This window comes from Mobula birostris, chromosome 21 (genome assembly GCF_030028105.1).
Source record: "Mobula birostris isolate sMobBir1 chromosome 21, sMobBir1.hap1, whole genome shotgun sequence".
Lineage (NCBI taxonomy): Eukaryota > Metazoa > Chordata > Chondrichthyes > Myliobatiformes > Myliobatidae > Mobula > Mobula birostris.
Window position 1 is genome coordinate 33,715,281 of NC_092390.1, and position 26,096 is coordinate 33,741,376.

Here is a 26,096-nt window from a genome sequence, read left to right on the forward strand (position 1 = left end):
CCTTCCCTTTCTCCCATGGTCCACTCTCCTCTCCAATCAGATTTCTTCTTCTTCAGCCTTTACCTTTTCCACCTATCACTTTCCACCTTCTCATTTTGTACCCCTCCCCCACCCACTCTGCTTCACCTATTACCTTCTAGCTTGTACTCCTTCCCCTCCCCCCACCTCCTTATGGTGGCTTCTTCCCCCTTCCTTTCCAGTCCCGATGAAGGAACCCAGCCTGAGCATCGATTGTTTATTAATTCCCATAGACACTGCTTCCATACATGAGTTCCTCCAACATTTTGTGTGTGCTGCTCTGGATTTCCAGCACTTACAACATCTCTTGTGGCTATTAATGGAATAGATTTTGATTTCAGTATTTCGCCCTCTACTGGAGAGAGATGAAAACAACTGGCCAGAAAGAAAACTTATCTCTCCGGAAGTTGCAGTTGCAAGTTCTCATTTGCAAACAGTGCTTTCATTTACAGTGGCATGCAAAAGTTTGGGCATCTCTAGTCAAAATTTCTGTTACTGTGAGTAGTTAAGTGAGTAGAAGATGAACTGATATCCAAAAATCATAAAGTTAAAGATGAAACATTCCTTTCAATATTTTAAGCAAAATGAGTATTATTTTTATTTTGTACAATTTTAGAGTGAAAAAAAGGAAAGGAACACCATGCAAAAGTTTGGGCACCCCATAGAGATTTGAGCTCTCAGATAACTTTTACCAAGGTCTCAGACCTTAATTAGCTTGTTAGGGCTATGGTTTGTTCACAATCATCATTAGGAAAGGCCAGGTGATGCAAATTTCAAAGCTTTATAAATACCCTGACTCCTCAAACCTTGTCCCAACAATCAGCAGCCATGGGCTCCTCTAAGCAGCTGCCTAGCACTCTGAAAATTAAAATAAATGATGCCCACAAAGCAGGAGAAGGCTATAAGAAGATAGCAAAGTGTTTTCAGGTAGCTGTTTCCTCAGTTTGTAATGTAATTAAGAAATGGCAGTGGAGGTCCAGTTGAGGTCTGGAAGACCAAGAAAACTTTCTGAGAGAACTGCTCATAGGATTGCTAGAAAGGCAAATCAAAACCACTATTTGACTGAAAAAGACCTTCAGGAAGATTTAGCAGACTCTGGAGTGGTGGTGCACTGTGCAGTGACACCTGCACAAATATGACCTTCATGAAACAGTCATCAGAAGAAAACCTTTCATGTGTCATCACCACAAAATTCAGCATCAGAAGTTTGCAAATGAACATCTAAACAAGCCTGATGTATTTTGGAAACAAGTCCTGTGGACTGATGAAGTTAAAATAGAACTTTTTGGCCACAATGAGCAAAGGTATGTTTGGAGAAAAAAAAGGTGCAGAATTTCATGAAAAGAACTCCTCTCCAACTGTTAAGCACAGGGGTGGATCGATCATACTTTGGGCTTGTGTTGCAGCCAGTGGCACGGGGAACATTTCACTGGTAGAGGGAAGAATGAATTCAATTAAATACCAGCAAATTCTGGAAGCAGGCATCACGCTGTCTGTAAAAAAGCTGAAGATGAAAAGAGGATGGCTTCTACAACAGGATAATGATCCTAAACACACTTCAAAATCCACAATGGACTACCTCAAGAGGTGCCAGCTGAAGGTTTTACCATGGCCCTCACAGTCCCACAACCTAAACATCATTGAAAATCTGTGGATAGACCTCAAAAGGGCTGTGCATGCAAGACGGCCCAAGAATCTCACAGAACTAGAAGCCTTTTGCAAGGAAGAATGGGTAAAAATCCCCCAAACAAGAATTCAAAGACTCTTATCTGGCTACAGAAAGCGTTTACAAGCTGTAATACTTGCCAAAGGGGGAGTTACTAAGTACTGACCATTCAGGGTGCCTAAACTTTTCCTTCGGGCTCTTTTCCTTTTTTGTTATTTTGGAACTGTAAAAGATGGAAATGAAAAAGTAATCTTGCTTAAGATATTAAAGAAATGTGTCATCCTTAACTTTATGCCTTTTGGAAATCAGGTCATCTTTTACTCGCTTAGCTATTCACAGTAACAGAAAATTTGACCAGGGCTGCACAAACTTTTGCATTCACTCTATCTGCATTCTATGAAAACCAGAGATAAATATAGCTAACACGAGGAAATCTGCAGATGCTGGAATTTCAAGCAACACACATAAAAATTGCAGGTGAACACAGCAGGCCAGGCGCATCTATAGGAAGAGGTACAGTCGATGTTTCGGGCCAAGACCCTTCATCAGGACTAACTGAAAGAAGAGATGGTAAGAGATTTGAAAGTGGGAGGGAGAGGGGGAGATCTGAGTTGATAGGAGAAGACAGCAGGTGGAGGGATGGAGCCAAGAGCTGGAAAGTTGATTGGCAAAAGGGATATGACAGGATCATGGGTCGGGAGGCCTAGGGAGAAAGAAAGGGGGAGGGGGAAGCCCAGAGGATGGGCAAGGAGTATAGTGAGAGGGACAGAGGGAGAAAAAGGATAGAGAGAAAAAAAAATTAATAAAAATAATAAATAAATAAATAACAGATGAGGTATGGAGGGGAGGTGGGGCATTAATGGTTAGAGAAGTCAATGTCCAAAAATAGTTATTCTAGTCTGAACTGGGCCGTACCTCCACCACTATCGGTATTGGTCTATACTGCACTGACCTACATTGTGTATACTAGCTTTATTGACTTCTCCTGCGCTAGTTATCTTTCCCGATTCATAGAAACTGTGATAGTCTCAGCAATACTATTTCAGATACTTGGTACTAATAATAGTACAGATTTCACTTACAATATTTCAAGAGTTTAAAATACAAAGATAAATACTAACAGAAATCACTAATTTGAACGATTACCCAGTTGTAAATGAACTACTTGATCGCCCACATATCTACCAGCTGCTTTTGCTCGTGCTGCTTTGGGGAGTTCAAACTAGAGTTCAGAGAGGTGGGAACCAGAAAGGCAAGACAGCAAATGGAATGGTTTTGGGGAAAGTAGATGTTACACCTACAAACTAAGATTATATTCAATTAGATTAGATTATCTATTATGGCACATGCACATCAAAATATCAAAACATACAATGAAATGCATTGTTTGCATTAATGGCCAACACAATTTGTGCTTGTGCTGGGAGTGGCCTGCAAGTGTTTCCAACACTTCTAGCGCCAACATAGCATGCTCACACATAAAATAACCACAACATAGAAAGCTCACAAGATTGAACATGTTGAGACCAGTGTTCTGAGATGTGTGTAGTTCGAGTATTATAGGAAAGGCAGATGAACTTGGAATGCGGATCAACAAGTGAGACTTGGATGCAGGAGGGGCAATATTCAATGGTTTCAGACATGATAGAAGGGGAGGCATTAAAGGGTTGGGTGGTATTACTCATTTGGGAAAATGTCATGACAGGACAGTCTGGAGGCAATACTGAGGAATAAGAAAGTGAAGACCATACAATGAGATTATATTATAGTCTTCCCAACAGTCAGTTGCATTTAGAGGAAATTAATACCAGACAGTTGCAAGAAGTATGAGGTTATGATAGAAGGTGATTTCAATTTTCCACATATTGACTGGGACACCCATTCTATAAAAGGACTGGATGGGATAGAGTTTATAAAATGTGTTTGGGATGGCTTATTTTATTAATATGTAGAGATCCCAACTAAAGAAAGCATAAGCGACACACACACACACACACACACACACACACACACACACACACAAAGTACTGGAGCATCTCAGCAGGCCAGGCAGCATCCATGGAAAAGAGTATAGGCGAGTACAGAGAAAAGGAGTAGATTTAAAAGGTGGGGCGGGGCGAGTGCGGAGGGAGAGAGAAAGACAAGGTGATAGGTGAAACTGGGAGGGGGAGGGATGAAGTAAAGAGCTGGGAAGTTGATTGGTGAAAGAGATACAGGGCTGGAGACAGGGGAATCTAATAGGGAGGACAGAGGGCCTTGGAAGGAAGAAAAGGGAGGAGGAGAACCAGAGGAAGGTGACGTGGAGGTAAGAAGACAAGGCAAGAGAGGGAAATGGGAATGGGGAACAGTGAAGGAGAGGGTAAAGAGAGGCCAATACTGGATCTCCTGTTAGGGAACAAGAGATGGCAGAGAAGAAGTGTGCAGGGGAAAACTTTGGATCTTGTGATCATAATTCCATTTGTTTCAAGACTAATTATGGAGAGGATAGGACTGCTCCTTTAAGAAAGGAGGGAAGAAAAAGACAGGAAATATGACTTCAGAGGTTGGCAAGATATTAGAGTCCATTATTAAGGGTGAGGTTTTGGGATTCTTGGAGGCACTGTGTAAAACAGCCTCGAGTTAGCATGGGGAAATCTTGCCTGACAAATCTGTTGGAATTCTTTGTGGAAATAAAAGGTGAGTCAGTGGATGTTGTTCACTTGAATTTTCAGAAGGTTTTTGAAAAGGTGCCACACATGAGGCTGCTAAGAAAGATAAGTGCCCATGGTATAACAGGAAAGGTACTAGTGTGGACTGGCTGAGTGGCAGGAGGCAAAGAATGGGAATAAAGGGGGCCTTTCCTGGCTGGTTGCTGCTGACTAGTGGTGTGCTGCAGAGGTCGGTGTTGGGACTGCTTCTTGTCATGTTATATATTAATGATTTGAATGATGGAAATAAAAGCCTTGTGGCTAAAATTGTGGATGATACAAAGAAAGGTGGAGGTGCAAGTAGTGTTGAGGAAGCAGGGGAGTCTCAAGAGGGACTTGGACAGATTAGAAGAATGGGTAAAGAAATGACCAATGAAATGCAGTGTAAGAAAGTGCATGGTCATGCACATTTAAAGGTGTAGGCTCCTTTCTAAATGGGGAGGAAATTCAGAAATCAGAGATGCAAAAGGTCTTGAGGTTCCTAGTGCAGGATTCCCTAGTGGTCAACTTGCAGGTTATATTGGTGGTGAGGAAGGCAAATGCAATGTTAGCATTCATTTCAAGAGGAATAGAATATAAAAGTGTTGAAGAATTTACCCTGATTTATCATATTTTACTGTAAAAGAATATTGTTGCCAATTTACTGTGAGAGACTGTGAGGAAACAGAAATAAAGACACAGGTTTCGGTATAAGGTTAACACTTTAATGTGTGATCACGGGGAGCCATTGTCAGGTTACATCTTAAATTTATACAGTAGATTTTGGGCAATAGCCAATAGCTAAACATACTTGGTCAGCGATTTCAAGAAACACTTGTTAGGTATCAGCAGGGCTACCAATGTTCCCCTGCAAAACACAAAAATAGAAATGAATGTTTACAGTTAGTTCCTCTATTTGCTAGACAATCTTGGGAAAAGGTTACCAATATCTCACTGCTGGCATGATCTAAATCTAGCTATTGTTAGCTTGCACAAGCAAGGCGGTGTCTGCATTCTTACCCTGGCAGTCTCATGGCCCAAGTCTTGAGCAATACTTAGCTAGTTAAGCTTGACAACACATTTAATTCAAAATTTAATTTTCTGCTTAATTTTCTTCCACAAAAAGCAATGATGTAATGCTCAGACTTTGTAAATAATCAGTCAGACCGCACTTGGTGTATTGTGAATGGATTTGGGTGCATTATCTAAGAAAGGACGTGTTAGCATTGGAGAGGCTTGAGGGGAGGTTCACCAGAATGATCCCATGAATGAAAGGGTTAATGTATGAAGAGCATTTGTTGACTCTGGGCCTGTGCTCACTGGAATTTAGAAGAATATTGGCGGGGGAGGGGGAGGATGTGGAACCTCATTGGAACCTAGAGTGGATCTGGAGAGGATGTTTCCAAAAATGAGGGAATTCAGGACCAGAAGACACACCCCAGAATACAAGGATGTCCCTTCAAAACAGAGATGAGGAGGAATTTCTTTCGCTAGAAGGTGGAGAATCTATGGAATTCATTGCTACAGACAGTTATGGAAGCCAAGTCATTGGGTATATTTAAAGTGGAGATTGATAGGCTTTTGATTAATAAGGACACCAAAGGGTATGGGGAGAAGGAAAGAAAATGGGGTTGAGGGGGATAATAAACCAGCCATAATTGAATGCCAGAGCAGACAAGATGGGCTGAAAGGACAAATTCTGCTCCAATGGCTTATGGTCTTATGGTCTTCTAGTGGGTATCAGAGATGATTGCCTTTGTTGATGTTGTCTCTAATTCTGATGGAATTTTAACCTGCACAGAATTTTAGTGTAACCATGACACAGAGGGTAATGGTGGGAGCTTCAAGAGCTGATACATCTCAGGAGAATACTGTCAATACAAAATGAGGGTCTGATGGGAGATTCTGTTCCCATGACAACAGGAATCATTCAGCAGAAGTATTTTAGTCTGGCACTGCAGGATGTTTCAGCTGGAGAAAGATAGTGCATAGAGCCTCAACTTGCAAAAAAAAAACGAAAAGGCAGTCAAGCAGCACCCCAGAGGGATGGAAATACTTACAGAAGAAACCACAGAAGGCAGCTTTACAGGACATTGTGGCAGATGAGCAACGTAAGCAGCAGGTTTTAAATTGTATGTGCACTATGTGAAGTGATTAAAAAATGATTTCAGACTTATAAATTTGAAATGAAGATGTCAATGTAAATATTGACATTACTATTGACTGTTTCTGGGTAGTCATCTTCCAAAATTATTTAAACTTCACAGAGATTGGATGGTGGCAAATGTAAATCCACTATTAACAAAAAGGTAGGGAAAGATAGGGAATGACAGACCAGTGGGGCTGACATTAGCGGTGAAGAAACTGCTAGACTATGTTATACAAGATTATACATAATCTAATAGAAAAGACAAAAAGGATAAAGGACAACTTAAAAAAATATTAATGGTTGAAAAAAAGTCAGCATGAGCTTATGAAAGGGAAACCATGCATAACAAGGCCACTGGAGTTTTTATTTTGAGGATTTAAAGATTAGAATGGTTAAGGAAGAGCCTGTTGATATGTATATTTGGACTTTCAGAAGTCTTCTTGATAAGGTCTCACATACAAAGTCAGTAGGTAAAATTAAAACACAAGTGAATGGTTGTATTGTTCCCGTGCAGTGTGTTGAAACTCTGACTAAGCACCAAGTTAAACTGGTGCCAATGAAGACAGAGTTGTAGTAAGGTTAACCATTTACTGTTCACTCTTCCACATTAACATCGTATGGTGAAAACTGTTGATAAAAAAATACAAACATATACAGCGTCTGTTTCATTCTGGAGACCAGGAGCGCTCTCTTCTTTTAGCGAGTGTCTCCAGCCGCCCCGAGTAGCGGGCGAGGGGGAGGTCACGTCAAACCGCCATCGGGTTCGAGCCGACCCCGCGTTTGAAATTGAAAAGCCAGCACGCATGCCGCCCCAACCGCCACTTCCTTAACAGAAACCGCGTTAATATTTTTACTTCAAATACATTCTTATGAACTTACGGCGTTGCTTCTATAGTGTTACCTTGTGGGTAGAAACGGAGCTCTTCACGACCATGCCGCACGCATGGCACCCACCATTACACCTTCCGGAACCGGAGGTTACACGTAAGACGCAGTGAAACCTGAGGTGACGTCATCACATGCCATGATGTACCATAGACAATGAACTTACCTTTGTTATACTGTAACTTAATTATCAACCTTTAACTTTAACTAGAAAATAGTTACAAACAAATCAAAGCGTAGACCCCACAAAGTCAAATAAATGCCTTAGGGGCAACACACTCCCTACCTGACCTTTGTAAGGTCACTATAAACATGGTATGGAACTTTAGTCTCTAGATCAGTCTTTAGGTAGAAGTAGAATGACCTCTATAACTGGTCTCAGGTTTCCTTTGTTGTGCTTTCTTTATACACATAACACTTGTGGAGGGCTGAGAAATTGAATGGCGGCCACTCTCTAGCACGTTAGTCTTGAGAGCGTGTTAACTGTCGATTTGTGTACGTTGCCAGGGCACACCTCTCCTATCACCACCCAGCCCAGATCCAGGCGTTGGGCGAAGGGGGCGTTGTGTGGTCCATTGACCTGCTGCCTGACTTTGTGCACCCTAAGAACATCTCTCCCAAATAGCAGGAGTATTTCTGCTTCCGGATCCACTTCAGGGATGTGCTTGGTAATGTCGTGGAGATGGAACTGGTGTAGCACTGCGCTTGGCGTTGGAATCTCGGATCAGTTATTTAAGATCTTATTGCACTCTAAGAGTGGAGGGAGACTGATGACGACTTTGCCATCCAGTGACTCGAGCTGGAAGCCTTCTGCCTTCCTGCCATATGTTTCTGCGATGCCAGAGCAAGTTCTGAGGTAGTATGGGAATGGATTACCCTTTACGCTGAACAACTCGAAGAACTCTGGTCTCACTGGTGAGCAGTTGCTCTGGTAGTCCAGAATTACATAGGCCTTGATGGCTTTGTCTTTGGCTCCCTTAGGGTATACCTTAGTGCGGCAGATCTTTGAGCACAAACGGCTTGACTGACCTGAACTGCAAACTTCTGTGCAGCTTGAGCTGACAATAGTTGTATCAGAGTGATGCTCTCCCTCCCCGCCATCCTCTTGTGGGAGTGGAGGAGCCTTGGCAGTTTGTGGTGACAGGCCGGGATGCATGGCTCCATCGTGATTAGTGCTGTTACATTTGGAGCACTTTACGGAGAACATACATGCTTTAGCGAGGTGGGAGGTAGAGGAACAGCATTTAAATCATATACTTTTTTCCTTGAGAAGGGCCTTTCTTTCGTCAAAGGGTTTGCTTCGAAACAGTCTGCATTTTTGAGGGGGTGGGGTTTGTGCAATGGGCAATTCTTGCTAGGGTCATTGTTGATTGCGGAGACTTCGGTTTTATGCACTGAGACGGGTTTATTGATGACAAAATTGTTCGAAATGGATTTGACTGGGTTGGTGTGAGTTGTAGTGCTGCCTTGATTCATGAAGCTAGGGCCGTTTCACCTCTTCACCTCCTTGCACACAAACCTACTAAAATCCTCAAAGGGAGGGAATCGACCACCATTCTCTTCCTTGTACTCTGAGCCAATAGACACCCATCTTTCCTGCAGCCCAAATGGAAGCTTGTCCACAATTGGTCCAACTCCGCGTGAGGTATCCAGATACGACAGGCCAGTTAAGTAGCCATCTTCTTTAGCACCTTGAATCTCCATGACTAAATCTCCGAGTTCTCGTAATTTAGTGTGGTCCTTGGCTGACACCCTAGGAAAATTGTCCAGCCGTTGAAATAGCGCCTTCTCAATAATTTCAGGGGCCGCACAGCAGTCCCGAAGTCTCTCCCATGCTTTGTGTAAGGCTAGCTTGGGGTTGTTGATGTACACTGAGCGTATGCGTTTCATCTGTTCACTTGATTCCTTTCCCAACCATTTCTTCATAAGGTCCATCTCTTGGATTGCTGTGAGCTGGACTCTGCCGGTGGCACTGGTGAATGAGGAGTACCACGCACGGTAATTTTCAGACTTATCGTCAAACTGGTACAGTCCTGAATTGACGAGGTCTTGTCGCACTGAATACTGTGCCAAGGGTTAAGCTGCAGGTGGTGCGCTAGCTGGGGGACATATGACTGAGCGTTTATGTTCATGATGGGATTTGATGTTCTGACTTCAGCCTTTGTCTCTGATCTCGCCGGAATTGGTAAGTTTGGTGTCAGGAAGTATTTGTAGTCAGCCCTTTCATACTTGAGTTTGTGGCAAGGTTGCAATAGTGAGTTGCCCTCCCCAGGTGGATGCAATGCAATGAAGCTTCCCTGTGATTTCACATGAGATGGGACACCAACAGGCAAGTATGGAGAGGAAGAATGAATCTGCAGGTCAATCTGAGATTGGACATATTCGCTGGTGCGTTCCAATTTGGCCCTTTCTGATATAGATTTTCCTGCTTCGTCTAGAACGTACATTTCTTCAGCGTTTTCCAACACCTGTGCTTCAACTGTGGCCGCATCAGCTTCTCATTGTGGCATCAGCACTTCTAACTCTGTATCTATCCTTGCCTTTTCCAACTGGTTTTCCGCTTCTCTGGCAGCTTTTTCCATTTTCAGTTTTGTTTCTAGGTTAGCGTATGACGCTCGCACCTTGGCGGCTTCTGCTTTAGCTCTTGCGAGGGCAGCCACACTTGTCGACGTCCTACTGCTCTTGGCGCTGAGCGCAAGCGACTTGCTGCTTGATCGTAAAGCCATCGTACCACTTGTCGAAACGTCTAATGATTTCACCTTTTCACTGTAGTGTTCTGGTGCAGTGTGTTGAAACTCTGACTAAACACCAAGTTAAACCGGAGCCAATGAAGACAGTCGTAGTAAGGTTAACCATTTATTGTTCATTCTTGCACATTAACATTGTATGGTGAAAACTGTTGATAAAAAAAACAATACAGCGTCTGTTTCATTCTGGAGACCAGGCGCGCTCTCTTCTTTTAGCGAGTGTCTCCAGCCGCCCCGAGTACCGGGCGAGGGGTCCCGTCAAACCGCCGCCAAGCCCGAGCCCGCCCCGCGTTTGAAACTGAAAAGCCGACACGCACGCCGCCCCAATCGCCGCTTCCTTAACAGAAACCGCGTTAATATTTTTACTTTCTTATGAACCTACGGCGTTGCTTCTATAATGTTTCTTTGTGGGTAGACACGGAGCTCCTCACGACCACGCCGCACGCATGGCACCCGCCTTCCCACCTTCTCCGAACCGGGGGTTACACGTAAGACGCAGCGAAACCGGAGGTGACGTCATCGCATGCCGCGCTGTACCAGAGACAGAGAATTCACCTTTGTTATACTGTAACTTAGTTACCAACCTTTAACTTTAACTAGTAAATAGTTACAAACAAATCTTTTAAAGCCTAGACCCAACAAAGTCAAATAAATGCCTAAGGCAACACAATGGTGGTAATACACCAGTTTGTATCGAGAAGTGTTTGACGGACAGGGAATAGATCGGATAAATATGGCTTTTTCCAGCTGGCAGACATGAGTGGTAGGGTGCCCTAAGGGCAAGTGCTTGGGCACTAGTCATTCACAAAATATGAGAAGATAGGTGATAGATGAGGGAACTAAGTGTAAGATGTCCGAGTTTCCAGATGACACAAAGCTTGGGGATAATCTGGCTGTGAGGAGACCCCAGTACGACTTAGACAAGTTGGTCGAGTGAGTAAACACAGGTGTAGTTTAACACAGATAATTGTGAGATTATCTGCTTTGGTTCAATGAACAGAAAGATAATTTTATGGATAGTGATACAATAGTAAAAAAGAAAGTGCAAGAAGATCCGAGGATGAAATTTCTTGTTATGAAAGAAGTGCAACAGAATTTTAATTAGACTAATTTCTGAGATGGAAGGACCAGTGTTAGAGGAAAGATTGTGTCAGTTATGCCTTCTTCAGTGAGAATATAGAAGAATGAGAGGGGATTTCCAACATTAACGAGAGGTGCATTAAATTTGAGAACAAGTTCTGCTGAGACTCTTAAAAATGTTAGGACAAATTGAATATGTCTAGAGTCACATTAATTCATACAGCACAAACCAATCATCAAAAGTTTATTTGTCCAGTAACATATTAGGAGATTGGTTTGCAGGAAAAAAAGTGGAAGATTTGTTAGCTTTCATATTTTTATTTGGGCATGTGTCCTTGGATGTCAGCTATGAGTGCGCTGGATTAAAAGGTAGAGTGTATAGTCTATGTATGCTGATGTAATGTTCGATGGGAGACTAACTCGTTAGGAGGACACAGAGTATCTTCAGAGTGATATAGACAAGTTAAGTGAGAAGGAAGAGTGTGGCAATGGAGTATAATGTCAAAAAGTGTGAGATTGTAACCTTTGGTTGAAAGAATATAAATATGAATGCCTTTTAAATGGAGGTAAACTAGTTTGTTCTTATTTGGAGGCATGTGCATTTGCTGGTTTATGTGAAGGAGAAAGAAAAGCAGAACTTTCAGCAAGTAACTACAAAAAGAAATTCTATGTTGACAGTTATTAAAAGGATATGAAAATGTAGAATTGAGGAGGCTTGCTAAGAGAATTAATGGTTTAGTGAGAACTACAGCACAGTACATGCACCTTGGCCCATGATGTTGTGCTGACCTTTTAACCCACTCAAAGATCAATTGAACATTTCCCTCCCACACAGCCTTCCATTCCTCTATCATCCAAGTGCCTTTCTAAGAGCCTCTTAAATGTCCCTAATATATCTGCCTCTACCACTACCCTAGCAGTGTCTTCCACACACCCAACACACTCTGTATACAAAACTGAACCTCTGACTTCCTCCCTATTTCCTCCAATCACTTCGAAATTATGCTCCTCATATTAGCTACTTTGGCTCTCGTTAAAAGGTACTGGGTGTCCACTTTTATTTCTCCTTTGCAGCACCCTCTGAGGCTTGGATCTCCATTCCTAAGGGGATCTATATTTACCTTAGATCTGGTGCAGAGAAGATCCATTAGTTTGATCCATGAGATGAATGGCTGTTTCTATCAGAAAGATTGGCCTATTCCCACTGGAGCTTAAAAGAATAAGAGAATATTTTATTGGGGGAAATAGAAAATAAGACAGCACAGCATAGCTTGGGCACTTTGGCCCATGATGTTGTGCTGATCTTTTCAAGATTCTGCTCGTGACTAGTAAAGTGAGAAGCTGAGAGACTGTTTCCTCTGAAAAGAGAAACATCACCTGGGGGAGAGCAGCCTTAAATGAAGTGTCAGCCATTAGGATTGTTGTGAGGATAAATTTCATCATAAGGAAGATTGGAACTCTTTAATTCTGTAGGTTAAAAAGGTTGTGGGTATTCAGGTATTGAAATTAGTTAAGGTTGAAATAGATAGATTTTTGGGCACTCGTGAAAACAACACTTGGAGATCAGGTTGGAAATTACAAGATTGGCTATGATCTTACTAAACCAAAGTGGCTCAAGGGGGTTCTGCTTCTCACTCTTATGCTCATACTGTTTCTATTTCTCAACACTTGGTGGGTATTTGCTTGTTGTCCACTTTAGTGTCTCTACCCCTTCCAAAGGGTGCCATCCAATTCTAACGCTCATTAGGCCACATCTAGATATCTTAGATGAAGGTAGTATTTTTGAATATGCTATGAACCTGAATAATGAACTGTCCTAGTCACTTCTAAATGTTGGCTCCATTCCAAGGCAGCAATCTTATTTTTCAATCAAAACTGCAATGCTCCAAGACTCAAGGTCAGTTCAAGAGCCAAAAATTTGAATATCTATGGAAACCTAGAGGACTTCCCCATCAGGCAGGATAATTTCATGTGGAAGATTCTTTACGAACCACCTTCTACAACTGCTTTATCCTCTCTGGTGCACAGCTTCATCAATTCCTACCTGGCTGTTTGTGCAGCTCTAGGATGATCGATAGCTGGTCCGATTGTCTCTGCTGGAAATCCAGCAATCCATGCCTGGCAAAGTGGAATATACCAAGCAACAAAGTAACAAAGCAACAACAGTGAAACAAATCCCATTCCTTCCTCCCACCCACGATATACAGAGTCCTCAAACCTCAGAATAGGCCATCTTGGCAGTCGATGATAGAAATACTTGAAGTTCACCATCAATACAATAGGTAGAGCTTAGGAAGCTTAATGGTGTCTAACGGTGACTCCTTTGCTTGCGTCTTTGGAAACAGCTCTATTTCCATCTTTAATATCTCTATTTTTCCTTTTCAGGGTTCTTTTGAAGACTCTGACCTGGAGTTACACACTGACTACAGTTCTTTCCGGGAATGGGACCCGCTCTCGGGGTTCCATAACTGGCCATTGTTCGGCATGCCAAAGGCTCGGCCTAAGAGTCTGGCTCGAATTCAGAAGCCTAGTATCTCAGGGCTCTGCAGACGGTTGAGCGTCTGTGTCATGACAGGACACCCGTGTGTTGTCTCGGGAGTCAGGATATCTGTTGTGTGGAGACCCGGGATATTTGCGATCTTCAGGCACAGAGCTTGAAAAAAGCGATGTTGAGACAGTTCCCACCAAATGAAGATTTAATTCATTGAGTATATCCCAGCTCTATTTAAGAGCAATGAGCAATGCAACTGGAATGGGCTGCTGGCGGCAGTGGTGGAGGTGGAAATGATAGGGCCTTTTAAGAAACTCCTGGATGGATACATGGAGTTTAGAAAAATAGAGGGCTATGGGTAGGCCTAGGTAGTTCTAAGGTAAGGGCATGTTTGGCAAAGCTTTGTGGGCCGAAGGGCCTGTATTGTGCTGTAGGGTTTCTATGTTTCTATGTAATGGATTTTAACATCGTAAACCAGTGATGGTTATGTCTCCCACTTGCTGGGAAAATAGAGACACCTCTTTCTCCCTTATTAGGGAGAGAGAGAACCTGTGTAAATCGAATACCGGTTGAAACGCAAAGTCTTCGGGGTGACTGCAAGTCTGTGTCTTTGCTATTGCTTTGCTCACACTTGAGTGCTCGGTGGCGGTACCGATGCTTTTTTTGTGCCTGTGGGGGTGGGAGTGAGGATTGATGCTTGCTGCCGCTTACGTGAGGGAGGAGGGAGCTGGGGGGGACTATGGGGTTCTAACATTTAACTGTCGTTCATTCTTTGGGGCACTCCACTGTTTTTGTGGATGGTTGTGAAGAAAAAGCATTTCTGGATGTATATTGTATACATTTCTCTGACATTGAATTGTACCTTTGAACCTTTGAATCTATCACAGAATTCTTCGATGTGTTATCTGTATAAATACTTATAGCTCCTCCCTCCATTAATAAAATAGCTTTAAGTGCATCATCTATAGCCGTAGTGCCCAGCAAACCCCAACAAGCTCGATTTAGCCCTAAGCTAATCATGGGACAATTTACAATGACCGATTAACCTACCCAGTCAGTCTTTGGACTGTGGGAGGAAACTGGATCACCTAGAGAAAATTCACAACGTTCCACAGGGATGATGTACAGAGACTCCTTACAGAGGTTGCTGGGATTGAACTGTTACACACCAGCAGCAATAGATGTGAAATTGAGTTGGATTTTTATAAATAAACAACAAAATTTATTCACCTCTACTCAAAAACATAGAAAAGTAAACAAATGACTAACTGAAATGGAACTTAACAGTGTTATGCATCTATAGTTATCAAACAGTCGAACTTAGAGAAAATTCTTAACAGATCTTACTCAAACACAGTCTTAAGGTGGTAGTTCAAAGAGTCCAAGTGATTTATGAACTACGTGAGAGGAGAGAGTTCCAGAACCAGTGATGAAGAAAAGACGAAACTGCTGACGTAGATTCCAGCTGAGAAATACCTTGTCCGAAGAGATCACGAAGGATAAGATTTCTCACAGCAACTCACCTTTCACAGGAGGTGGTCACCACACAACCCCCGAGACCGTGCAGGGGTTAACCAAAAGTGTGCGCCACAATACCCGTATGGACCATACGGAATGTCAATCACAGAACGCAGTTGATTTCTTTGGTTTGTACGAAGCTGATAATTCTTCACTCTCTCTCTCTCTCTCTCTCTCTCTCTCTCCTTCTTCGATTACACAACCACTGACTGTGACTCCCCAACAAAACAACTACACAACAAACTGCGGCCTCCCCTTTTATACCGGTTGGAACATGCCATCACGTGACATCACATCACCCGACTATCACGACAATTACATCATGCCAATATCACGAGACAATTACATCATGCTCACGAAACACTCACAAGACAGGTAACAGAACTCTGACCGCTGACACCCTGCGCTGTAATGGCATTGCGCTGACCACTATGCTAATGCGTGTGTTGAACTGGGCTTCAGTTTGCACTTGAAATCAATGGATAATGAATGCCTGGTGTTAGTTACCCTGCATTACAAAGGAACAAACTGACTCATACCATGAAGGCAAGGCAGGAAATCTATACTCACCCATGCAAATTTTTAAAATTAATTTTGCAAGGCTTATCCTGCAGTGGTGCAATCACCAATCAATGTGCAATCAATAACATTTACTTGTAAACTGCTTGATGCAGAAGGAAAACTGAGATGCATTAAATAGACTGATCACATTACATTACACACAAGATCCGAATCATCTTAACATTAAAATATCTGGTGCTTGCAACATGCAGCAGTTGCACAAGTTATTTGCCTATCTGAAGGCAGCTGTGTTGAAACAATCTGAAGTTGCCCAGTTAAATATAGAAGTGCTTTGTCATTTAGTGAGTCCATCTGTTGCGGGGAGACTGAAGTTATCTGCTTGATTCAAGACCTTGATGGTTGATAGATAATAACTGTTCCTGAACCTGGAGGTGTGGGTCCTGAGGCTCCTGTACCTTCTTCCTGATGGCAGTAGCAAGGAGAGAGCATGGCCTGGATGGCGGGAGTCCTTGATGATGGATGCTTCTTTTCTGTGACAGGTATCCATGTAGATGTGCTCAGTGGAGGGGAGGGTCTTTACACGTGGTGGACAGGGCTGTATCATTACTTATTGAACTATGTTCAAAGGCATTAGTATTTCTATTTCTATACCAGGCTGTGATGCACCGGTCAATATACTCTCCACCATACATTCACAGAAGTTTGTCAACATTTTAGCTGACAAGCTGAATCTTTGCAAACTCTTAAGGAAGTAGCAGCACTGCTGTGCTTTCTTCATAATTGCACTTACGTGCTGGTCCCAGGACAGATCCTTCACGATGATAATACCAAGGAACTTAATGTTACTAACCCTTTCTACCTCAGGTCCACAGAAGAGGACTGGCTCATGGACGTCCAGTTTTCTCCTCCTGCAGTCAATAATCGGCTCCTTGGTCTTGATGACACTGAGAGAGAGGTTGTTGCTGTGGCACCGCTCAGACAGATTTTCAATCTCCCTCTTATTTGCTGATTCATCACCACCTCTGATTTGGCCAACAACAGTGGTGTTGTCAGCTCCAATTATAGCATTAGAGCTGTGGTTAGCCTCACAGTCGTAAGCAAAAAGTCAGTGGAGCAGGGGGCTAGGCACACAGCCCCGTGGTGCATCTGAGCGGATGGAGCTTGTGGAGGAGATGTTGTTGCCAATCCGATCTGACTGGAGTCTGCAAGTGAGGAAATCAAGGAACCAGTTGCACAAGGAAGTATTGAGGCCTAGGACTTGAAGCTTATTGATTAGTTTGGAAAGGATGATAATATTGAATGCCAAGCTGTAGTCATTAAAAAGGATCCTGATGTATGCATTCTGATGGTCCAGTGTTGAGTGAAGAGCCAATGAAATGGCATCTGCTGTTGACCTTTTGTGACAAAAGGCAAATTGGAGCAGATCCAGGTTGCTTCCCAAGCTAGAGTTGATATATTTCATCACCAACCTCTCAGAACATTTAATCACTGTGGATGTAGGTACCACTGGACAGTAGTCATTAACGCAGGTCACCATGTTTTTCTTAGGCACTGGTGTAATTGAAGCCTGCTTGAAGCAGGTGGGTACCCCAGGCTGCAAAAGTGAGAGGTTAATGATATCAGTGAACTCTTCAGCCAATTGATCAGCATTGATTAGCCAATTGATACCCTGGTATCAATTGGGCCAGATGGTTTCTTGACTTCATCCTCCTGGAGGATGCTCTCACATTGATCTCCGAGTCTGAAATCACAGGGTCATTGGGAGCTGTGCGAGTTCATGAATGCTCCTCCATGTTTTGGTTGTCAAAGTGGGCATAAGACGCATTGATCTTATCTGGACATGAACTCTTGCTGTCACCTATGTCGCTTGGTTTTGCTTTCTAAGAGGTGATAACATTCAACCCCTGACACAGCTGTCGAGCATCCTGTAGTAATTCATGTCAGAATCAGAATCAGGTTTATTATCACTGACATGTGATGTGAAATTTGTTAACTTAGCAGCAGCAGTTCAATGTAATACATAATAGTGAAGAAAAAAAATAATAAAAAATAAATAAATCTTATTCAATATACTTTATACATATATTGAACAGATTAAAAATAGTGCAAAAAACAGAAATACTATATATTTAAAATAGTGAGGTAGTGTCCAAGGGTTCAAATGTCCATTTAGGAATCGGATGGCAGAGGGGAAGAAGCAGTTCCTGAATCGCTGAATGTGTATCTTCAGGCTTTTGTATCTCCTACCTGATGGTAACAGGGAGAAAAGGACATGCCCTGGGTGCACGGGGTCCTTAATAATGGACACCGCCCTTCTGAGACACCGCTCCTTGAAGATGTCCTGGATATCTCACTCCTGTTAAGCCCTCTTATCACCACCTGAATTTCTACTGTTACATGCACGCAATGGTTGAAAAGAACCGGCAGCAATAGAGCACACCTGGAGTCTGGTTTTGATGTTAAGAACCACTATTTATTAGTAACTACTTAATATAGTAATTTAAACCAGGTAAATCAAAAGTTAGCAGTGTTGTGCATGTACATGTGTGTAAATATAATTCCCAAACTCATTCAAGCTCGGGTGGCAAGATTTAAAGTCTTACGATGGTAATGGAAGAAAGTTCAGTTCAATGCTCGAAGTTGTTGTTGTTGTGAGAGACAGGTATTTGTAAATCTAGGTGAAATCCACGATAGGAGGTAAACAAGTAAACAAGTCTTTGGTCATCAGCTCCGAATCCACTCACGAAGTATCACTGACAGTGACCTTCACAGAATATCCTTTCTCACAAGTGGTTACCACAATACTACGTCTGAATTCAGCTACGGGTCATCCCAAAGTGGTGGCCACAGGATACTCAAACCGAATCCACTTAGGGATTATCACCAACAGTAGCTTATCACAAAGGGTACCATCTTCAAGGAAAAACTACCACCCAGGCAAGGGTAAACACACTGGTTGATTCCATAAGGTTACCCCAATCACACAAGATGATAGCCACTTATCCAGTCCCACGACATACAAAGTAACTCCAACAGTGATTTGCCACAGGGGTATCTTCTTCAGTGAACTACCACACCCAGGCAAGGGTTAACACACATGTGGTATTCACAAAGGTATTCCCTAACTGGGAAAAAACCCACTCCAGTGGATCAAACTATGTGACAATCACACATTTATATTCACTGGATCAATGACCAAACCCACCCTTGTGGGCATAGGAGAGTCCAAACAATGACGGCTTGGCCACTAGGTTCTTTGCTTCAAACATTCCAGGTTCTTTTTATTCCCCATTTCTGCAACAGTGTGTCTGTGTGAGAGTCATCTGACCTTGCTTAAATAAATATGCTGCCAGCAACTGTAAACATCGACTGTCCATCAAATAACTCCACCTCTCTCTCACCCTAGCAACCCAGAAGCAGGCAGCAGTAGTCAGTGTCCTTGCATAAGTCCAAACACGCTTTCAGCTGTGTAAATACTTCGAAAGGCAGGCTCCGCCTCTCTCTCTCAGTAGAAATCAAACAGAATCCAAAAAAAAATGGCTGACACTCAGCACTCTTTTTTGCATCTTAAAATGACAGTCCACAGCAAAATGAACCCTAGGGGTTCATCACACTACCAACAATGGCTGTATTGTCAGCAGATTTATAGATGGTGTTGAATTGCCATTTTGCACACTAGTTGGCTTTCCAGAGATCATATCTAGTCCTCTTGTATTTTACTTGGTTGCCAGACCTGATTGGCTGTGATCTGGCCCTCAGCAGATTGTAGATCTCATGGTTCATCTAGGGTTTCAGGTTGGAGAAGACCCTGAATGATATTGTGGGGACACACTCATCCATGACTGTTTCTATAGATGTCCAGGACAGCTATCGTGTATTGGTTCAGATCCTCTGATGGGTCCTTGAACATGGCCCAGTCCACTGACTCGAAGCAATCTCTTAGCTGCTCCTCTGTGACCACCCCTTTGTTGTCCTTACACCTGTAGACTTGCTCCTCAGCCCCTGCCTGTATGCAGATAGGAGGAAGACAGCAAAGTGGTCAGCATTCCCACAATGCATGGAATGGTCAGTGCTGTAGGTGATATGTTGGTGATAACTGGGCAGAATCCCCAAAAATGATTTGAGAGGCAGCGGGGTAGGCTGTTCCTTGTTTGCTGATAGCAACACTCAATACATCTAGTACCTGCTTAACATCGGCCTATGGCGATGTGTAAACTGCAGTCAGGATCATGGGGGAGAACTCTTTTGGTAAGAAGAATGGTTGTTACTTAATCATTTGATGATCTGGGTTGGGGAACAAGAGTGCAACAAGACCGCTGCATCGGAGCACCACAAAGAATTTATCAAGAAAAACAAATCTCCACCTTTTACATTCTTCAAATCAGCAGTTTGGTCTATCCTGAGTGTATCACGAAGACCTCGGGCCTAACTGCCGTATCCGGCATGTCTGGAGTAAGCCACGTCTCTGTTAAACAATTCCTCATTTCCATCTGATACAGTAATCTTGCCCTTAGGTTCTCAGTCTTGTTCTCCAGCGACTGTAAATTTGCTAACAAGAGTAAGCTTCATGCTTCTTAATTTTAACCTGGGTTGGAGTCCTCTCCTCCTCCCTTCCTTTTGGCCATGGCATTGTAGGTACCCTTGTCTGCCCTGAGTATGCCTGAGAGTTAAACATGCCATGTCCTTCAGAGGATTGTGAAATTGCTAGCTTGTTGAGATGGTTCAAATGTACATTACTTTAAGGGAAATTACAGACAGCAGGTTGCAGTGTGTAGTTCGAAAGAAATATATTTAGAAGTTTCGTAAGCTGCCTGCAACACATCGCTGTGGTTCATTAGCACCATCTTGTTAAACAGACTAGTCCTGTTGGGATTAGGCCTACTTAATGCTAGTCTGCATGAAGATTGATCTGATTTTGGACCTATTGTTTACGATATAATATTGCAAGATGAAGATGAATTTCTGTAGGCAGGCAAATTTAAGGAGATGCTCCACATTCCCTCTGTATTGAAAAAAGACGGAGCCTTTAGTGAGTTCAAAAAAGCCATCTCATATTTGATACTGTTCAGTTGGTACTGCATTTCCTTTGTAGCTGAAATATGGTGAGTATCATAACTACACTTTTGTAGATTTGTAGATACCGCTGAAGAGATTTACCAGGATGCTGCATGGATTGGAGAACATGTCTTATGAGGAAAGTTTGTGGGAGATAAGGGTTTTCTCTTTGGACCAAAGGAGGATGAGAGGCAAGTTAATAGAGATACATAATATCATAAGAGGCATAGACTGAGTGACCAGCCGGTGCTGATGGCCAATACCAAAGGACAACCTTTTAAGATGAGAGGAGGGAAGTTTAGGGGAGATGTCAGAGGTAGGATTTTTATACAGAAAGTGGTAGATGCCTGGAATGCACTACCGGTTGTAGTGGTGGTGGAGGCTGATACATTAGGGACATCTAAGATAGGCATCTGAATTAAAGAAAAATGGAGGGTTATTGTCTGTGTGGGAGGGAAGGATTAGGTTGATCATGGAATAGGTTAAAAGTTGGTACAAAGCCATGATGCAAATGACCTTTACTAGGCCGTATTGTTCTATGTTCTATGTGCTTTGCATATGTAATCCCCACTGTGATTCAGAAAGCAGTACTGTACTGTTGCCAATGGAAGGAAAAAACCTTGTGCGTATAGCATTGCTGAGATCCCCTGGCATATTCACCTCATCCAAACATAGGAATAGATTGTGAATCTGTGAACGAAGCTGATTGTCACCAAATTTTAGAACTTCAGGAAATACAATGTTGGTTTTTCCAGTTAAATATGGCCTTATTAAATTCTTGTTAGTCAGTATGGTGATGAGGTTGCAGTCGATGTTTTTCTGTGTGACGGAGACAAGGACAGAATCACAGCTGGAGAATTCTTTGACATCTTTCTTCCAGTGGGCTCTGGCCACTTATCTGCCCTTAATAGGATCACCCGTTTCCTTTTGCTCTTACTGAGGTGAGGCCTTGGGTGTTTAATTGTAGATTACCCTGACAGCCCCAAAAAGCATGTCATATTATCAATGATTTAGTTGACTTCTTAAACTCTTTTTTGCATGCACCTGTTCTTGAACCTAGTACAGCATAGTGTTCCCACTGCTCCCAAATTTGCATAATATATGATTGTCACTGGGTCAGTACTCAATAAATTCAATGGGCTGGGGGGTGGGTATCTTATTGAAATCCACCCAATACTGGAAGACCTGGATAGAGTCAACATGGAGAGGACATTTCCTTTAGTAAGACAGTCTGCAATCCAAGGGCACAGCCCCTGAGTAAAAGGACATCCCATTAAAAGTGAGGAGGAGGAGGAGGAGGAGGAGGAGGAGGAGGAGGAGGAGGAGGAGGAGGAATTTCTTCATCCAGAAGGTGGTAAATCGTTGCCACAGAAGACTGTGAAGCCCAAGACATTGTGTGCAATTAAGGCAGAGATTGATAATGTTCTTCATTGATAAGTAGATTTAGGGTTTATGGGTAAAATAGCATAGGGTTAAAAAAATCAGCTAGGATTGAATGGCAGAGCAGACCTAATGGGCTGAATGGCCTAATTTTGCTCCAATATCTTTTGGCCCTTAGTGTTATTAATCCCATTTCCTATTGTTCACACATTATCACTTCCTCTCCCAGATTTTACCACTCAATTATACATCAGGGAAAGCTTTTAGTGGTCAATTGACCTATCAATCCAAGTCTTTAGGAACATGCAAACACCATACAGACAGCACCCAAGGTCGGAAATAAACCCTTGTGCTGTGAAGGTTAGGCTCGAGGACAGCGTTTCCCAACCCTTTTATGCCATGGACCAATACCATTAGGAAGGGCGGCTGGGAACACCTGCTCCATAATGCATTTTTATTTAGTTTTCAGTGGGTTTAGTTATGATTGTTGTAGGCATCACGCAGCATTATCGTACATTCCCCGGTGAATCTGGTAGGCTTCAATGTGATCGACTATCTGTCCTCTCCATTCCCCTTATAATTTATATAACCCTCTATCAGTGTATTCCCCCTTAGCCTTCTCCATTCCGGGAACAACAAAGCCAGCCGATCCAGTCTCCCTATAACTGAAACTATCTCATTATGGCAAATCTCCCTTTCACCCCCTCCAATGCAAAATATCCTTCCTGGGGTGTAACGACTAGAACTGCACACGTTTCTCCAGGGGTGGTTTAGACAGCTTTTAAAACGACACCACCGGTGAGCCCACTCCTGCCGAGAGAAACCCAGGACCTTGTAATCATTCATCCCAAAGGAGCGTCTCTCCGGTTAAAGGAAATAGTTCTCCCTCTGCCCGAACACGGAAGCAGCAGTCGCGGTTCTGTGCTTTGATCTTTGAAGCTGAACTTGAACCCAGACCCGCCATCTGCGACCCAGAAGCCCAGTTTGGGCGCAGTGAAGGGGGGAGGGGGGAGAGAGTGTCAAGGATGTAACAAATTTTATGTATTGGCGAGGGAAGGGCGGGTCTCGTGTGCCTGCAGACGGGTTATTTCCAAAACTGGATTCAATAGTTTGTTTCACTTTTTGTTCAGTCTCTTTTGCTTTGGAGGCGCATTAGGGACTTCACTCGGTTCGACTGGTTTGGGAAAATGAAGCTACTGTATCTGACCGCCCTGTTGATTGCAGTGCAGGTAAGCGCACGAAAACTGCGACTGCTAGGGGCTCAGAGACCTTTCAGTCAACACCCCAGATCTCCAGCGGTCGGGAGAAGTAGCTGAGTCACTCTACGATAGCTGGCCGTAGTTGTTTGTTTGTGTATTATTATGACGAGTCGGGTTGAAAGCTCCCGACAATCCTCAACAGTTCGGTCGTACGGCGAATATTGCCAGCCTAGCCCGTTGTACTCATTGCATCAGCCACTTCGTCCCGGGTGCGTTGTTCGGGCTTGTTTCTTCGCCGTGGCGAGAACTCCCTAGGCTGACCGACCGGGACTCTTCTCGGGCTGGTGATCCGCACTTGTGTTGCCGCGTGGCGGAGAAGTCTCGATGTGTTTTCATTTCTGACTCTAGCCCTTATTTTAGTCGGCATTAAAATCCAGAATTCATGACAAGTTAACAGGTCGCTGCAGGGTTTGAAATCGTTCATACAAGGTTAGAATGGGGTTAATGTCGAAGTGTCGGGAGGCCCGAATTATTAGTGACAGTAATCGAAACACGAAAAAATTGCTGGAGTACACTTTTCACCTATTCTTGGGATGTCGACATCTGTTTATAATAGTAACTTTAGCCATGTCCTTCTGAGGGGTGAATTAGAATCAGAATTCAAAATCAGGTTTATTATTTCTGTCTTGGAGGACCTGAAATTTATTGTTTTGCGGCTACAATACTGTGCAAAACATAAAATTGCTATGAATTACAAAATAAATAAGTAAATAGTGCAAAAAGAGAATAATGTGGTAGTGTTCATGGGCTGTTCAGAAATTAAATGGTGGCGAGGAAGAAGCTGTTCCCGAGTCGTTTGGTGTGGCCTTCAGGCTCCTGTACCCCCTTCCTGATGGTAGTAGCAAGAAGGGAAGAAGAGGACATAATCTGGATGATGACGGTGTTTAAGACCATAAGATATCGGAGCAGAATTAGGTCATTTGGCTCATCGAGTCTGCTCCGCCGTTTCAATGTTTAATGACGATGTCGCCTTCTCGGGGGACTGTCTCTTTAAGATGCCAGTTGCCGATGTTGTAACGGGGTGGTGTGCTGCTCGATTTCACAGGCAGGAGACATGACACCAGATTTTCTACCGTAAAAGTTATTAGTGAAGTAGGATAGTGAGGGCAGTAGTGAAGTGAAAAGTTACGGGTGAACTCAGTCCCGATGAAGGATCTCGCCCAGAAACTCTTTTCCGTGGATGCTGCCTGGCCTGCAGAGGTCCTGCAGCATTTTGTGTGCGTTGGTCTGGATTTTCAGTAGCTTGAAGACCATATCGCGTTTGTAGTGAACTAGGTTGATTGGTATGATCGTGGCAGTGTATTGAATTGATTGAATTCCCCAGCTCTGGCTCGAAGGGAATTCCCCACCTCTGGCTCGAAGGGAATTCCCCACCTCTGGCCCTGAGGATTTGAACGTACACTGTCAAATTGTTAGTAAAGGGCTCTTGTTTAGCAGAAACCACACCCTATATAAATTTGTTTAGCTGCTACTTGGGCACTTCTATGACTTAGTGCCAGGCCAAAAGATATTGCTAAAGATTTCTTCATTTTTGGGATGAATTTTAGAAATGGTTTTGGATTAATAAGAAAATCTGCATTCAAACTTATTTAAATATCTACTACTTCCTGTGCTAAATGTACATAACTCTTCGAAGAGGGAGATTTTAATAAAAGTAAAAATTTGTGAAGGCATTAATGAAATGAAAATATTTTAGTTTCTAGTTAATTTTGTTTTTTTTTAATAGAAAACCTCAGGGACCAGTACAGTTTGGCCCAGTTAAGCCATTGCCCCAGTTAACTGAAGTTTCATGGAAATAATAAAAAGGTTATAAAAAGACAAACTACTTTTTAACTGAGTAATAGATTATGTATTTAAATGAAAAATCAAACAAATTGGAACACTCAATACTGCTGCAGCACTATAGAACTATGTATTAGTTCCTAATAGTTAAAGGAGTAATTTGTCCAGTGTACACTGCGGTTTTCTTTTGATTAACTGTAAATGAACAAGATCAGTGCAGATAATGGACTGGTTTCATACAGTGCTTTTGATATTTGTATCCTCAAACCTCCATTTTCATTGTAACATTCAAGATGATTGTAGATATCTTCAAATTCTTTGTAGGCCCTAACTTGTGAGTAGTGAAATTGTTTTATTTTCATTCCCGGCAGTTTCTGGCACTTCCAAACCCGAATGCTTGAAACTGCAATGAGCAAAACAGTTCCAAATTATCTTACTGCTTATTTCTCACTACTACTCTTTCAGCACAAACGCATGAAACTAATACTAATTAAAAACAGCTTGCTCAAGCAGAGTGTAGTGTCCAATGGCCACACAAGTGCATGTGACTGGCGCTAGCTGGAAACTATTTAGCAGCAGTCTTCTGTTCAAATTAAATGGCATAGTGTCTCAAATAAATGAAGGAAATTCCAGCGATTTTCTCAATTTAGCTTTTGTTCTTTAAGAGTTGTCCCAAATAAATATTGTAATTTATGGATTTTTTAAAGTACTGTACTGCTGCAGAACAATAACAAAGCAACAATTTTAATGACATTTGCTAGTGATATTTAACATGATTCTAATTTTGATTTTTGACAAATTAGACTCACTGAAGTCTTACGTACCATAAATGTCTGATGCTGCAACAAATACAGAGTATCTGTAGCTTTCAAGTTCAA

General features: G+C 42.6%; 1 protein-coding gene and 1 long non-coding RNA gene across 5 annotated transcripts in view; one reads left to right on the forward strand and one right to left on the reverse strand.

The window, feature by feature from the left end:
* Positions 1-10,239: 10,239 nt before the first annotated feature.
* Positions 10,240-15,410, reverse strand: LOC140185927 (uncharacterized). Its single transcript, XR_011882754.1, has 3 exons — positions 15,050-15,410; positions 12,333-12,421; positions 10,240-10,662 (listed from the first exon to the last, which is right to left on the reverse strand). It is a non-coding gene; the product is annotated as an uncharacterized lncRNA (long non-coding RNA).
* Positions 15,411-16,130: 720 nt separating this feature from the next.
* Positions 16,131-26,096, forward strand: part of LOC140185712 (tumor necrosis factor receptor superfamily member 6-like) — a 56,924-nt gene continuing 46,958 nt past the window's right edge. Inside the window, exon 1 of one of the 4 annotated variants that reach the window (XM_072239267.1) lies at positions 16,131-16,281. Coding sequence is in view for 2 of the 4 variants with exons in the window: in XM_072239264.1 (XP_072095365.1) it covers positions 23,365-23,406 (42 nt within the window). In the remaining 2 variants the exon portion in view is untranslated. Of the gene's footprint in view, positions 16,282-20,786; positions 20,845-23,070; positions 23,407-23,606; positions 23,866-26,096 lie in introns of those variants that run through there. The other 3 variants (XM_072239265.1, XM_072239264.1, XM_072239266.1) reach the window with 3 other exon arrangements.